The 15221-nt window shown below is 45.4% G+C and overlaps 1 protein-coding gene across 1 annotated transcript in view; it reads right to left on the bottom strand.

Annotated features, from left to right (window-relative positions):
- Positions 1-3900: 3900 nt before the first annotated feature.
- TMEM202 (transmembrane protein 202) overlaps positions 3901-15221 on the bottom strand; it is a 14653-nt gene continuing 3332 nt past the window's right edge. Inside the window, 5 exon segments of the mRNA XM_027767800.1 lie at positions 3901-3918; positions 4495-4578; positions 11177-11334; positions 12024-12155; positions 12464-12613. Coding sequence (XP_027623601.1) covers positions 3901-3918; positions 4495-4578; positions 11177-11334; positions 12024-12155; positions 12464-12613 — 542 coding nt within the window.

Genomic DNA, 15221 nt, shown 5'->3' with positions numbered 1-15221 from the left:
CTGGAGGTACAACGTTACCAAAGTTTGTCAACAGTGTTGAGAAGCTGCATAGCTAAAGGTACAGAGCTTAGACCTTGAAGAAGACAGACCTGAAGTTGCCTCTGCCTCTCCAGTTGCTGTCTGTAGCCTTGAAGATTTATTTTAGAGCTGGCAGGTGGCGTGGTGATTCAGTTGCTGGATTCCCGTATGGCCGCCTTCAGTTCGAGTCCTGGACCTAATGGCTCGCTTTCTCACTTTCCCTCTCTCTCTGTCTTTGTCTCTCTCTCTCTCACTCTGGTCAAATTTCAAAAAATAATAATGACAGGGACCAGCAGATGACGTAATGGTTATGTCACTGGACTCCCACATGGTTGACTGCAGTTTGAGTCCCGGACCTGGAAGCTTCAAACTCACACCAGGTGCATGTGCGTGTGTGCCCAAAACCCAGAGAGGATTCGAGAGGAGAAGGGATTGCAGTATAACCATCCCCACCCCCCGGGGCAATTTCTACTTTCTGTCTCTCTCGCTGGCGAGCACATGTGCCCTATAGCAAAAGTCTCTCTTAGAAAAATACTCATCATCATGAATAAAATTATTCTTGAAAGAAAAGCTTTACTTTAGAAGATTTTAATTCCTATTCTCAGGATTATTTGTGAATATCAAGTGAAATAATGCATTCAAAGCATTTGTCATAGTACCTGGCATAAATCAAAACTTTTAAAAAGTATCAATTAGTCGCCTTTGTCATTGGGGAAACTAGCCAGTTGGATGATAACCTCTGAGTAAATTTGATGTAAATTGTGCTTATATGTACACAGCTTATATTATTCCCATTTTCTAGGGGATTTTTGCTTTTTTCTCAGAAACTTCTGTAATCTCTTGATTTCTCTCCTGATCAATACGGTGAGAAGGGTAGTGCTCCTGAGTCTTTGGAGTCCCTGTTCATGACAAAGCTTCATAACCAGGTTCTCACATTCATTCCGGTCATATTTTGGACTTATTTCAGATTCAGGTTAGGCTCTGGTGCTATTTAAGGAAAACCAGTAGGACAACTTCTCTCTGGCCCCCAATTGGCCAAGGAATGACCCACATAGATTGTTTCCTTAATGACTTGCCCTCGGCTATGGTGATTACAGGGTAGAAGTACAGTAGTCTGTAAACAACAACAAGACCAGGTCCTTAAAGAAAACAGACAAACCGATGGCTCCTTGGGACCAGTTTGGTACCCCATTGTCCCAATGTCCTAGTGAGGTTAAAAAAATGGTATGTTTATTATATAAATATCTGCTCGTGGAGCAAATCTCCATCAGTGGGGTTATAATCCAACTGGTCATGAACTCGCTGCTAACAGGAAGAATACGCAGGTGCTTTTAAGATAAATAGAAACTAAAATCGCACTGGGGTTTCTCTAAGGACAGATAGAACTGTAAGCTGTGGGGAAGCCCTTGCTCATTTCGAAGCACCAAAGAGACCCATTGTACCAATGGCCCAAGACAGTGTCCGTGCTAAAACGGAGAGGTCCCAGGCACACTGGGTAGCTCAGGTACTCTGCAGCTCACCCCACGAAAAAATCATATGTCTGTAATGGTCCTCACCACCCATGGAAAGAAATTACTTCTTGTTGTTTTGTTTATAAAATCTGTTTAAATGCAACATTTTTTGTTTTGAATATTTATGGGGGAGGTGAGGGTAAAAAATTTTTAATTCAATTTTTAAAAAATTTGATTTAAAGTTAAATTTTAGGGGCCAGCAAGTGGCATGGTGGTTAAGGCACTAGACTCCCACATGGCCAAGCGTGGTTTGAGTCCCAGACCTAGTGGCTTGCTTTCTCACTTTGTCTGTCTGTCTGTCTCTCTGTCTATCTCTCTCTCTCTCTTGTGAGCACCTGCAGCAAATTTTTAAAAATAATGATGATGGGGCCAGCAGGTGTTGTGGTGACTAGGGATGCTGGACTCCCACACCGCCAACTGCAGTTCAAGTCTTGGACCTGGTGGCTTGCTTTCTTACTTTCCCTCTCTCTCTGTCTCTCATTTTGTCCCCCTCTGGTCAAATTTAAATAAATAAATAAATACATCATTTTTTTTAAATGATGGTAATAAATAAAATTAAACAAATAATTATTATTTTTTTTTAAACTAAATTAGGGCCAGCAGATGGTGGAGCAATTATATTGCTGGATTCCTGCATGGCCAACCACAGTTCGAGTCCCCGACCCAGTGGCTTGAAACTCACACACACAGGTATGCGTGTGCGCGCCCAAAATCCTGAAAGGAGAATGGAGGGGAAGGGATTACAGCGTAGCCATCTCCCCTGTGGGGTGATTTTTCACTTCCTTCTCATTGTCTCTGTCTCTCTCTCTCTCTCCCTCTCCAGTGAGCACACGTGCCCTAGGGCAAAAACTTCTACAAATAAATTTAATTAAATTTTAGCAAAAAGCATAGAGATACTGATAAACTGAATTCTTTGCATTTGTTCTAAAACATCTGTGTACTTCAAATTGTTACAAACACCAATTAAGTATGACTTGTCAAGAGACCCATCTCATCACACCACTTCCATGTGACAAGCTGTCAGAATAGGCTGCAGGGAGACTGAGGCCCTGTGCCTGTCCTACAAGTCCAGAGGGGATAGGACAGCAGGATTTCTGGTCGAAGCCCTTTTTTCAGGATACCCCCTACTTCGTCTTTCTCCTAGAATATGGGGTCTTTAGACTTTATTATCGAACCTGAGGTTTTATTTTGCCAGAGAGCGAGTACACTTGCCAGAAAGAGAGAGAGGGAGAGGAGGGGAGAGGGAGAAGGAGAAAGCATCCCCCACAGTGCGGTGTGGTCACACCATAGTCCCGTCTCCTTTTCTCCTGCTCTGTCAGGATTTGGGGCACACACACACACATACCCAGTGTGTTTCTCAAGCCAAGGGGGTCTGGATTCAAACTGCATGGCAGCCATGTGGGATTCAGCTCCCTTAGCCACCAGGCCATGGGGCTGGCCTGAGCCTGAGATTATATAGAAAGAGTTATCTACAGTGTGCGGTCAAGAGTTCGAGAACTGGGAGTACATACTATCTTGCAATAAAACAAATGTGTAAAACGATAGTGTACCTATGCCCATGACATGGCCTTAAATGTATGCCATACTACAACAAAAATGGCAAATAACCGGCCCCAAAAGTGAGTATCTGTCCCACTGACTTACCTTGCAGATAAAGCACCTTTATAATGATGCTCCCCAATATATCTGTTTGTTTGTTTGTTTGTTTCTTTTTTTGGAGGGGTTTTTGCTATAGGGCACCAGAAAGACAAGAGAGAGACAGAGAGACAGAAAGTGAGAAATCACCTTCCAGGGGGGATGGCCACTCCGCAATCCCTTCTCCTCCATTCTCCTCTCCGGATCTTGGGCACCCACGCACACGCGCCCAGCCTGAGTTTAAGCCGCCAGGTCCAGGACTCGAACCGCAGTCAACTACATGGGAGTCCAGTGATACAGCCATTACGCTAACTGCGGGTCCTATATCTTTTATTTTTAAAAATTATTTTTTATTTAATTTTATTCATTGTCATTATTTTTTTTTTTAAATTGACCAGAGAGAGACAGAGAAAGAGAAGGAAAGTGAGAAAGCAAGCTGCCAGGTACAGGGCTCCAGCGTGTGGTCAGCCATGTGGGAGTCCAGCCTCCTTAACCACCATGCCACCTGCCAGCCCCAGCTTCCCAGTATAACTAGGTCATCATGTTGCCTCATGGATTTGAGTGAACAGGTGAATTAATGGGTAGAGAGTGAGCAAATATGTTACTGACTCTTTTTTAGACCAGACTAGGTGCTTATGCATTTTTTAAGTTGGTTTATTTCTTCCATGAGGGAGAGAGACAGGCACCCCCCAATAGGGCATTCATGCGATGCTGGTGTTCTTACCTGTTAATTCTTCTAAGTCTCCATGAACACCTAAGGGTTGCATGGGGGAGGAAGAAGGGGCTTCATGACACTCCTTTTCTAAGAAGATAATTTGACATGTTGGATACGTGGTTTCTCTAGGACAAAGGCCCATCTGTCTCCCAAATCTCCAGTGGTCCTTTAGCTCTTTTTTTTAAGAATTATTTTATTTTATTTTATTTTATTTTTTTAACTTGAGTTTTGCAAAAGAGAGAGAGGAAGGAAGACGGAGAGTGAGAAAGCAAGCCTCCAGGTCCGGGACTTGAACAGGGTCGGCCATGTGGGAATTTCAGTGCTTACCATCCCATACCACCTGCTGGCCCAGCTCTTTTTTTAAGAGATTTTTTGCTATAGGGCACGTGTGCTCACCAGAGAGACAAAGACAAAGGGCCAGAAAGCAAGAAACCACCTCCCAGGGGGACGGCCATGCTGCAATCCTATCTCCTCCATTCTTCTCTCGAGATTTTGAGCATGCACATGTGCCTGGCATGATTTTCAAGCTGCTAGATCCAGGATTCGAACTGTGGTCAGTCATGTGGGAGTTCAGCAATGTAACTAATACACCATCTGCTGGGTCCCAGCACTTACTGTATCAACAAGATAGGGTTGATGTGGGGATGCAGCTAGATTGGACACAATGATACAGTGCTCTTTGGTCACGGGCAATAGAGTCTGCGGCACAGGGGCCAGCAGACGGCGTAGCAGTCACCTCGCTCAATTCTCATGTGGCTGACCACAGTTCAAGTCCCAGACCCGACAGCTTAAAAATAACACCAGGCATATGTGCATGCGTGCCCAAGATCCCAGGAAGAGAATAGAGGAGAAGGGATTGCAGCATGTCCATTCCCCCTGGGGTGATTTCTCACTTTCTCTCACTATTTCTCTCTCCCTCTCTCTGGCGATGTGCACACCCTAAGGCAGAAACCTCTAAAAAATAAAAATAGATATATATATTGAGACCAGCAGGTGACATGGTGGTTAAGGTGCTGGACACTCCCACATGGCCAACCATGGTTTGACTCCCAGACCTGGTGGCTTGTTTCTCACTCCCTCTCCACTGTGTGTCTCTCTCTGATCAAAATAAAAAATGAATGAATAAATAAATAATTCTTTTTTTAAAAAATAGATATATAGGGACCAGCAGTTAGCATAATGGCTATGTCGCTGGACTCCCATGTAGTCGACCATGGTTCGCGTCCCGGACCCGGTGACTTAAAACTCACACCGGGTGCGTGTGCGTGTGTGCCCAAGATCCTGAGAGGAGAATGGAGGAGAAGAGATTGTGGTGTGGCCATCCCCCCTGGGGGGTGATTTCTCGCTTTCTGTCTCTGTGTCTCTGTCTGGCAAGCGCACGTGCCCTATAGCAAAAAAACTCTTAAAAAAATAGATAAATATAAAAGCCTGTGACAGGGCTGACAGGTGGCATGGTGGTTAAAGGCGCTGGATTCCCACATGGCCGACCATAGTTCAAGTCCTGGACCTGGAGGCTTGCTTTCTCTCTCTCTGTCTCTCTCTGGTCCAATTGAAATAAATAAATAAAGTTAAATAAAATAATTCCTTTTTAAAAATAGCCTGTGACAGGGAGTGCATGTCTCTGAGCTGAAGATTGGGGTATCCGAGGGAACCCATAGACAGTAGCACCTGACGAGTCCACATAGCCCTGAAGCCTTCCGGAATGAGAAAGCTATTCATTGATTTATTTGGTTTCTCTCTGGGTTCTTTGGTTTGTTTCCTTGGAGACAACACCATGATTTAAAAAGGCATCATCACCTCTTCCAGTTCCAGAAACCAGACGCCACTCCTTAGGGTTATTTTGCAATGAGGCCAGAACCGGTTTTTCAGTGCTGTCATTCCACCTATGCCCTCACAAACATCATCGGCCAGGTGATAATGGAGGGCTTCTGATCTGTGACTTCTAGTCCAGAATTCTTGATGAGCTACTTCACATTTTATATTTATGAAAAGATCATTTTTTTGAGAGAGAGATTTTCGCCTTAGGATGCATGTACTCGCCGGAGAAACAGACAGAGACAGAAAGCAAAAAATCACCCTCCAGAGGGATGGCCACACCGCAGTCCCTTCTCCATTCTCCTCTCGGGATTTTGGGTATGTACGTATGTATGCCTGGTCTGGGACTCAAAACAGTCGACTACGTAGGAATGCAGCAACGAAACCATTACAGCATCTGCTGGTCCCATGAAAAGATCATTTAACATGTTGGATATGTGGTTTGACAGACCCAAATACTGAAGTTCTGAGCAAATTCCTGTTTAAAGAGAGTTTGAAGGGGCAATAAAATCATTAAAATCGCTGCATTGTACCTAAGTTACATTAAAATGAAATAGTCCCAGGCCAGCCAGTGAGTAGCCTAGTGGTTAAGTGAGCTGGATCCCACCAGGCCAACAGCACAGTTCAAGTCCTGGACTCAGCAGTTTGGCACATGCATGCTCAAAATCCAGAAAGCAGGGTGAGATGGAGAAGGGATCCAGTGTGGCCATGCCCCATAGTAGGTGCTTTTTTGCTTTCTTTCTCTCTCCAGCAAGTGCTCACACCCACTACCAAATTAAAAACAAAAACAGGTTATCCCATAGTTATGGATTGATATATCTGTTTACATAAAGCAAAGATGAGTGGATGTGGACACTGCACGTGGGACTTAAAGCCTGTGTTTTCTTCTTCAGCAAATGTTCGCGGGAAGTTGCAAACGGAGAGCATCTGTCTGAGGGATATTGCGCAAAAGCGAGTGTTCGTACTCACTGGCTTTCCAAGGCACTGGCTCCGCAAGGCACCCCGGCTCCAGAGCTGCGAAGCCCTCTCGGTAAGTAAGTAGCTGAGGCACATTTTAAACCAGGTATGAGCCTGTTTTCTCAGCTGAAAAAAGAGAAAGGGAGGAGTAATAGTGTATAAGTGTAAAGGACCTATGTTACAGTTACATCATTATTGGGTGTAGGAACGTGTCGTGTTTCAGCCATGAGTATACACAGAAATCATGATCTGGGCCTTCTCTCTCTTTTTAAGTTTTCGGTATAGGGTGCGTGTGCACTTGCCAGAGAGAATGGAGTGTGGAGGTGGTGAGAAAACACCCCCAGGGGCTGGTCACACTGCAGTACCTTCTCTTTCCTTTTCTTGGGATTTTGGGCGTGCGCACACACGCACCTGGTGTGATTCTTAAGCCCCCAGGTCCAGGACTCAAACATGGAAGCTGGCCGTGTAGGATCCAACACCCTAACCTCCATGTCACCTGCTGCCTCTGTTTGGACCATTCTAAAATAGCCACCCTTTGAAGACATACTCATTTGTCAGATTGTGGAAGCTGCTGGGCTTCATAGGGCTGCGTGTTTTTTAAAATTTTTATTTATTCATTCATTTATTTCAATTTGACCAGAGACATGCAGAGATAGAGAAAGAAAGCAAGCCACCAGGTCCAGGACTCGAACCATGGTGGGCCATGTGGGGGTGCCCAGCGTTGTAACCACCACACCACCTGCGGGTTCCCCGGCTTGGTTTTTATTAGCTACTGCAGCAGTCAGTCTTCTCTACCTGTGTGATGGACTGCGCTAGACGTCAAGATGAGACAAAACCATTTCAGCTCGGGGTGCTCACAGTCTGAAGAGGAAACACATGCAAGTCATTACCTACCTGACACTGTGACATGATAACAAGGACTGTAATAGGAGTCTGGGCTACAGGTCGGGGGAGCGAGCAGGTAGGCATCTAGCTCAGACAAGGATGACATGGAGGGCGCCCAAAAGGAGGTGTGACCTGAGTTGAGCATCGGAGGAAAAATAAATAGTGTTCTGGGAAGAAAGGATATGTTTGTGCATAGAAACATGAAAACATGTGGCCCGTGTAAGCCTCAGTGGGGAACTGGCAAGAGTTCAACAAGCCTGAAATTTAGGGTGGCTGTAAGATCATTCGAACGCCCTCTCCCAGGACCAGCAGATGGCGCAATGGCTATGTCGCTGCTCTCCCACGTAGCTGTCCCAGGCCTGGTGACTTAAAACCCACACTGGGTGCATGTGCGCGCCTGTCCGAGATCCTGAGAGCAAATGACATGTATAGTATTCTCAACTGGACTGGTCTGAGAAGTATTTCATGATGGATAAAGTCTTTTTACAAGCAAAATGAGAAATAGTGATTGAGTGTTTTAAAAAAAAAATTGGAATAATAATAATAATGATTGGGAAAAATAATGAAAAGGAAATACACTGGGCTGGGGCTGGCAGGTGGTGTGGTGATTAAGGTGCTGGGCTCCCATGTGGCCAACCACAGTTCAAGTCCTGGACCTGAAGGCTTGCTTTCTCACTTTCCCTCTATCTCTCTATCATCTCTCTATTATTATTAAAAACATAATAACAAGAAATAAAATTAAATAATATTTTTTAGAAAAGAAAGAAATACACTGGACTAAAAAAAAAAGTAAAAGGAACCAGCAGATGATGTAATGGTTGCATTGCTGGACTCCCATGTAGCTGACTGCAGTTCAAGCTCTGGATCCAGCAGTTTAAAACTCACACCAGGCACATGTGCGTACATGCCCAAGATCCCAAGAGGAGAATGGAGGAGAAGGGATTGCAGCGTGGACATCCCCCTGGGGGGTGATTTCTCAATTTCTGTCTCTCTGTCTCTCTCTGTCCTTCTGACAAGTGCACGAACCCTATAGCAAAAACCTCTCCACAAAAATAAAAATAAATAGATGAGTGGGACCAGACATGGTGGTTAAGGTGCTGGACACTCCCACATGGCTGACCACAGTTCAAGTCCCAGACCTGGCAGCTTGCTTTCTCACTTTCCTTCTCTCTGTGTGTGTCTCTCTCTGGTCAAATTAAAATAAATGAACAAATAAATAAAATTACATAAATAATGTTTTAAAATAAAATGAGCAGTAGAAGGAATCTCAGAGTCTAATCAATAAAGAACCTTAGGCCTGTGGAAGTTAAATCTTTGGTAAAAGTCAGCCTGGCTAATTAGGGTAGAAAGGACAAAAATGAGTATTTCTTGTTCTTTTCTTTTTTTTTTTTTTTTTTTTTAGGTTTTTGCCATAGAGCATATGCACTTACTGGAAACAGAGAGGGAAAGTGAGAAGTCACCCCCAGGGGGATGGCCACGCCACAGTCCCTTCTCTTCTGTTCTCTAGGTTTTGAGCATGCACATGCATGCACCCAGTGTGGTCTCCCAGCCACCAGGTCCTAGTCCACAACACAAACCACGGTCAGCCATGTGGAATCCAGCATGTTAAGCACCGTGCCACCTGCTGGCCCCACGAGAGCGCTTTCTTTTCTGCTATGGTGTTGCACTGTGGGGTTATGGAAATCTGGAAAGGCTTGGTGGCCTGGGCACCCCCACACCCCATAGCAGTCTTTCCCAGTTACTCACAGAGCACTAATATGAAATGGCCTTTAATGCATTTTTCATCACTTTCTTTGTGATCCTTTTTTTTAAAGAATTACTTGTTTAATTTTATTTCTTATTATTATCTTTTAAATTTGCCTAATAGGGTACATGTCCTTACCAACAAGAGAAAGAGAAAAAGTGAAAGTGAGAAAGCAAGTTGCCACATCCGGGACCTGAACAATAGTTGGCCATGTGGGAGTCCAGCACCTTAATTACCATACCACCCATTGACCCCTTCTTTGTGATTCTGAAGTTCTTAGTACTTCAATCTAAACCTCACAAATAACTTTCCATCTTTTTTTTTTAATTGTTATTTATTTAATTTTATTTATTCATTTATTTTAATTTTGACCAGAGAGAGACAGAGAGAGAGAAAGAGATAGAGAGAGAGATAAAGGGAGAAAGGAAGCCGCCAGGTCCAGGACTCGAACCATGGTCAGCCATGTGGGAGTGTCCAGCACCTTATCCACAACGCCATCTGCTGGTCCCCTTTCTGTCTTTTTTCTTTTTTTTCTTTTTTAGAATTATTTTAATAGGGGCCAGCAGGTGGCATGGTGGTTGAGACACTCAAGTCCCACATGGCCAACCATGGTTTAAATCCCAGACCTGGTGACTTGCTTTCTCACTCTCTTTCTCTCTCTCTCTGTCTGTCTCTCTCTGGTCAAAACTATAATAATGATAATAAATAAATTTTTTTTAATTATTTTATTGGGGGGGACCAGCAGATGGCGTAGTGGTTAAGGTGTTGGACTCCGACATGGCTGACTACAGTTCTAGTCCTGGACCTGGTGGCTCACTTTCTTACTTTCTCACTCACTCTCTCTCTGAGTCTCTTTCTTGGGTCAAATTAAAGAAAATGAATGAATAAATAAAATTAAATAAATAATTCTTTTTAAAAAGATGATTTTATTGGGGCCAGCAGGTGGCTTGTTGGTTTAGGGCGCTGGACTCCCACATGGCCAACTGCAGTTCGAGTCCGGGACCTGGAGGCTTGCGTTCTTACTTTCCTCCCCCCCCCCCCCCCTCTCTCTGTCCCTCTCTTGGTCACATCTAAATAAATAAATAAATATGGTTAAATAAAATAATTCAAAAAAAAAAAGAATTATTCTATTTAACTTTATCTATTTCCCTGGTGATTTCTCGCTCTCTCTGTCTCAATTTCTTTCTCTCTGGGAAGTGCATGTACTCTAGGGCAAAAAAAAATCTTAAAAACAAAAACAACTCTGATCTCCATTCCACACACTGCATCTGTCTCTAAATTTCTTATATTCAGGACCCTAAACATTGATGTTTTCACTTAGAAATTTTTTCTTTAGTGAGTTTTTTCTTTTTTAATTTGCCAGAAGGGACATGCGCCCACTGAAGAAAGACAGAGAAAGCAAGAAAGTGAGCAGTTACCTCCCATAGGGAATGTCATGCCATCATCCCTTCTCCTCCATCTCTCCCTCCTTTCAGGAGTTTTGGCATGTACACACATACGTGTCCAGTGTGTTTCTCAAACCTCGAGGTCTGGGACTCGAACCATGCAGTTGGCCATGTGGGATCCAGCCTGCCTTAACCACCAGGCTGTGCCCTTACGTGAGTTTTCATCACGTTCTTTATGACTATTATACATACGTTGGATCCCACTCACACAGACACCTCATCAGCTTTAATGCTGTCTCCCTCAGTAATATGGACATGGTATTGGGGGTTTCCCAGAATCTGAGCTATCTCTCCCAACTCAGCTTCTCTCTGCCCTAGACAAGCAGTAGTTAGGGTCCCCATCGCCATCCCAGCCCTTCACTGGGCAGTTCGTCTCCTGCCCTAGACAAGCAGTAGTTAGGGTCCCCATCGCCATCCCAGCCCTTCACTGGACAGTTGTTCTCTCCCTCACTTAAGATTCCATCTTGAGGGTTGAGCCTTCATCCTCAGCAGGCAAATCCACAGTCACCGGGCCAATGCCCAGCCGTGGCGCCTCTGCTGGGGCCACGGGGACATCGTCATCATGGGGAGGAGATCTGGAAGTTACGTGATTGAGGAAAGAGATAATTCCTAGGGGAAGAAAAGAACTGGAAGTGAGACTCAATAGAGGGGCAATCTTTGACTTTTAACATTCTGACTCATCCTTTATTTTTATTGACTTTTTTAAATTATTGAATTTTATTCATTCATTTTATTTTAATTTGACTAGAGAGAGAGAGAAAGAGAGAAAGTGAAAAAGCGAGCTACCAGGTCTGGGACTCAAACAATGTTCGGCCATGTGGGAGTGTCCAGCGCCTTAAACACCATGCCACCTGCTGGTCCCCTATTTTTATATTTATTTTTTTAGAGAGATTTTTGCTATAGGATATGTGTGCTCGCTAGAGAGTGAGAAAGTGAGAAATCACCCTCAAGGGGGATGGCCATGCCATAATTCCTTCTCTTTCACTCTCCTCTTGGGATTTTAGACGTGAACACACACCCAGCGTATTTTTGAAGCTGCCATGTTGTCGACCACGTGGGATCTGTTACCTTAACCTCCTTGCCACCTGTAGGCCCTCACTTTAGTTTTTAGAACAGGTTATTAATTCTAGGTTTTCGGATTCCAGAGTTCCTGCTTTCTTCCCCATATGACTCTGCCTCTCCATGTATAAATGTCCAGAAGGGGAGCAGGCAGGTTCCTCTATCTCCTGGACTCCACTTCCCTTTCCAGAAGTCATTTCCGTCCCCATCCTGCCAGCTCGGGCAGGGGGCTGACTCACCAGCACATGTGAAGAGCAGGTCACTCCACCATCCAAAATAATAGGCCCACAGGAACTCGGACTGTATGGCGTCCGTAGTGTGCCAGAGGACCTGCGCCCGAAATATTCTGAGGCAGAGGAGTAAGCAGGTGGCTAGGACCAGAAGGAAAGGTGTCACAACCCAGCAGTGGCTTTGGTCTGCCTTGACTGCCACCCCCAGCTCTGCTTTTGCCTTTGGGGGCCATAGGTATAGAAAGGACAAAAAGGGTAAGAACTGAGGGTGATGGAGGTGAGCGAGACGGGCCTCTGCCTCGGTGAAAGTCAGCTAACACGTCCTACACAGCGAGGAACCACAGCTCAGTGTGACGCTGAAGAAGAGCAGAGGGACCCGAGAAAGCGTACGAGAGCCCCGACCACTGTTACCGCGACTGTGTGGGCTCCCCTGCCCGTCTAGGTCGTACCTGAGGTGAAGCTGAGCACGGATACCTTCAGATCCAAGTTGGCGGTCATGCTTCCACTCCTAGGGAGGCAAGAGCTGAAGAGCCAGCCAAGGCTCAGGAGCATGGTGAGGACAGAGATGAGGAAGCAGGCCCTGGAGTACTGGAGATAATCTGCAGGAGGAGCAGGCGAGGCGTGCTTAGTCTGGTGAGGGCCCACCCCTGAAGAAAGCCCCGAGAGGCCTGGCCGCTCTGGTGCGGGGTTGACACCGGCGCCCTGCAATGCTGGAAGCGTCGTTAGCATTTTCCTACTAAGTCTCCACCTGGGCCCATGATGAGCATGACACTGGCGAGCATGTGGGGATTTCTCCTTTTGTTGTCCAGTTTTGCTATAGGGTGCATGTGCTTGCCAGAGACAGAGACAGAGAGAGGGAAGAAAGTGAGAAATCACCCCCAGGGAGGATGGCCATGCCACAGTCCCTTCTCCTCCATTCTCCTCTGGGATCTCGGACATGCACACATGCATCCGGCGTGATCTCCAGACTGTCAGATCCAGGACTTGCATCCTGCAGCCAACCATGTGGAACCTACACCTTAACCTCCACGCCACTTGCTGGCCCAAGAGTTTTATTCTTTTTTTTTTTTAAAGAATTATTTAATTTGGGGCCAGCAGGGAGTATGGTGGTTAGGAGCACTGGACTCCCACGTGGCCGACTGCGGTTCAAGTTCCAGACCTGGCAGCTTGCTTTATCACTTTCCCTCTCTCTCTCTCTTTCTCACTGTTCCTCTCTGTTCAAATTTTTAAAAAAATAAATAAAAAAGAATAAAGTTAAATAAAATAATTCTTAAAAAAGAAATTTTATTAATTTTATTTATTATTATTTTAAAAAATTTTTTGCAGGGCACTTGGGCTCATGAGAGAGAGACAGACAGAGAGAAAGCGAGAAAGCCAACTGCCATGTCCAGAACTTGAACCACAGTCAGCCATGTGGCAGTCCAGCGCCTTAACCACCATGCCACTGCTAGCCCCGGGCGTTTTATTCTTAAGTTGATATGGTAAGGGGGACTGAACAGTGGTGAACCAGTAAAATGCCAGGCTGAGAGGCTGACCCGCAGGGGAGCCCCTGCGTGTGCAGCCCGGGATCCAGGGCTGGGTGAAGGAATAGATGGTCACGTCAAGACCCTGTTAGGTTCTCTCTCACGTTTTTAAAAGGTGCCAACGCAGAATCCCAGCCCCACCTCCTGTAAGACCAAAACCAATTAAGACTTTGAACAACAGCTCCTACAACGGCTTACCCAGCACTTTTTAAAATCTAAGCATCTCTTTACCAAAGGCCCTGCTTCTATATTTCAGTAAGAAGCCTTGGCCCAGAAAGAGTGCCCTAGATAAAGAGGACACCCAAGGGCCCTCATATGGGTCACCAGTGTGCAGCCATTAATAATATTGTTGTTCCAAGCTGATGAGCCCTGGATGTTTTTATTACATCCCGGGGATTCCTTACATGATCTGTATTGCAGACTGGCTACTGGCCCTAGCATTAGGACAGGTGGACCTCAAAAACAGACCGGACACTTGACTTTTCATCACATATCTAAAGGACTCACTTGATTGGCTTTCTCTAAACTATTAGCACTCTGGCTTTAAAGTGAATTCAGGGTTCCAAGAAAACCATTTACTCCTCTACGTGACAAGATTTCAGGGTTCTAATTCATTAAAGATTTAAATAATAATCTTAAAGCCTGAGTTTTAGCCTGGGCATCCAGTCACATGAATTCATTTGCAGTTTAATCTTTACGAAACTAAATCTTTTACTCTGCTTCTAGCTGCTTCGTTGTATTTAATTTGTAGACGTGGAATTCCTGAGTCGGAGGATTGTCTGGATCCTATGATCACATTGCTTGGATACACCGACCTGCCTGGTGTGGACGAATGTCGTGCAGAGCACGCAGCGGTGAGCCTGCCACTCAGACACCTCTGTTGATATGATGGGGACAGTGCACATCTCTCAGGCCAGCCACATGGCCTAGTGGTTAAGGGAGCCAGATCCCACATGGCTAAACACGTGGCTCAAGTCCTGGCCCTGGCAGCTTGAGAAACGCCAGGTGCACGTGCATGTGTGCCCCAGTCCCCACAGGGAGGAGAAATGGAGGAGAAAGGATTGTGTTATGACCATGGCCGTTAGGAGCGCTTTCTCCTCCCTCTTCTTTTTTTTTTAAGACTTATTTAACTTTATTTATTTATTTAGCCAGAGAGAGAGAGAGAGAGAAAGGGAAAGTGAGAAAGCAAGCTGCGAGGTCTGGGACTCAAACCTTGATCAGCCATGTGGGAGTCCAGTGCCTTAACCACCAAGCCACCTGCTGCCCCCTCCTCCCTCTTTCTGTCTGTCTCTGGTGAGCGCATGTGCCCTTAACCAAATACTGTTTTTAAATGGGGCAGGGGAGTCAGTGGAGTGGTGGTTAAGGGGGCTGGATCCACATGGCCAGCTGCACAGTTTGAGTCCCAGACCTGGTTGCTTGAAGAATGTGCTCGTACGTGTGTGCATGCCCAACATCCTGAGAGGAGAATAAAGAGAAAAATTGCAGCCTGGCCACCCCCTCGGGGGTCTTTCTCACTCCCTCTCCTCGCTCACTCTTTCTGTTTCTGGTGAATGCATGTCTCCTCTAGGAAATTATTTTTACATTATATATTATTGTTCATCTGATTTACCTTTCTTTACTAATTAATGGAGGTTAGGACCAGCGGGTATCCTGGTGATTAAGGTGCTAGACTCCCACATGGTTG

This window comes from Tupaia chinensis, unplaced genomic scaffold (genome assembly GCF_000334495.1).
Source record: "Tupaia chinensis unplaced genomic scaffold, TupChi_1.0 Scaffold144682_1, whole genome shotgun sequence".
Taxonomy (NCBI): domain Eukaryota; kingdom Metazoa; phylum Chordata; class Mammalia; order Scandentia; family Tupaiidae; genus Tupaia; species Tupaia belangeri.
This window is presented reverse-complemented; position numbering and strand designations above follow the sequence as displayed.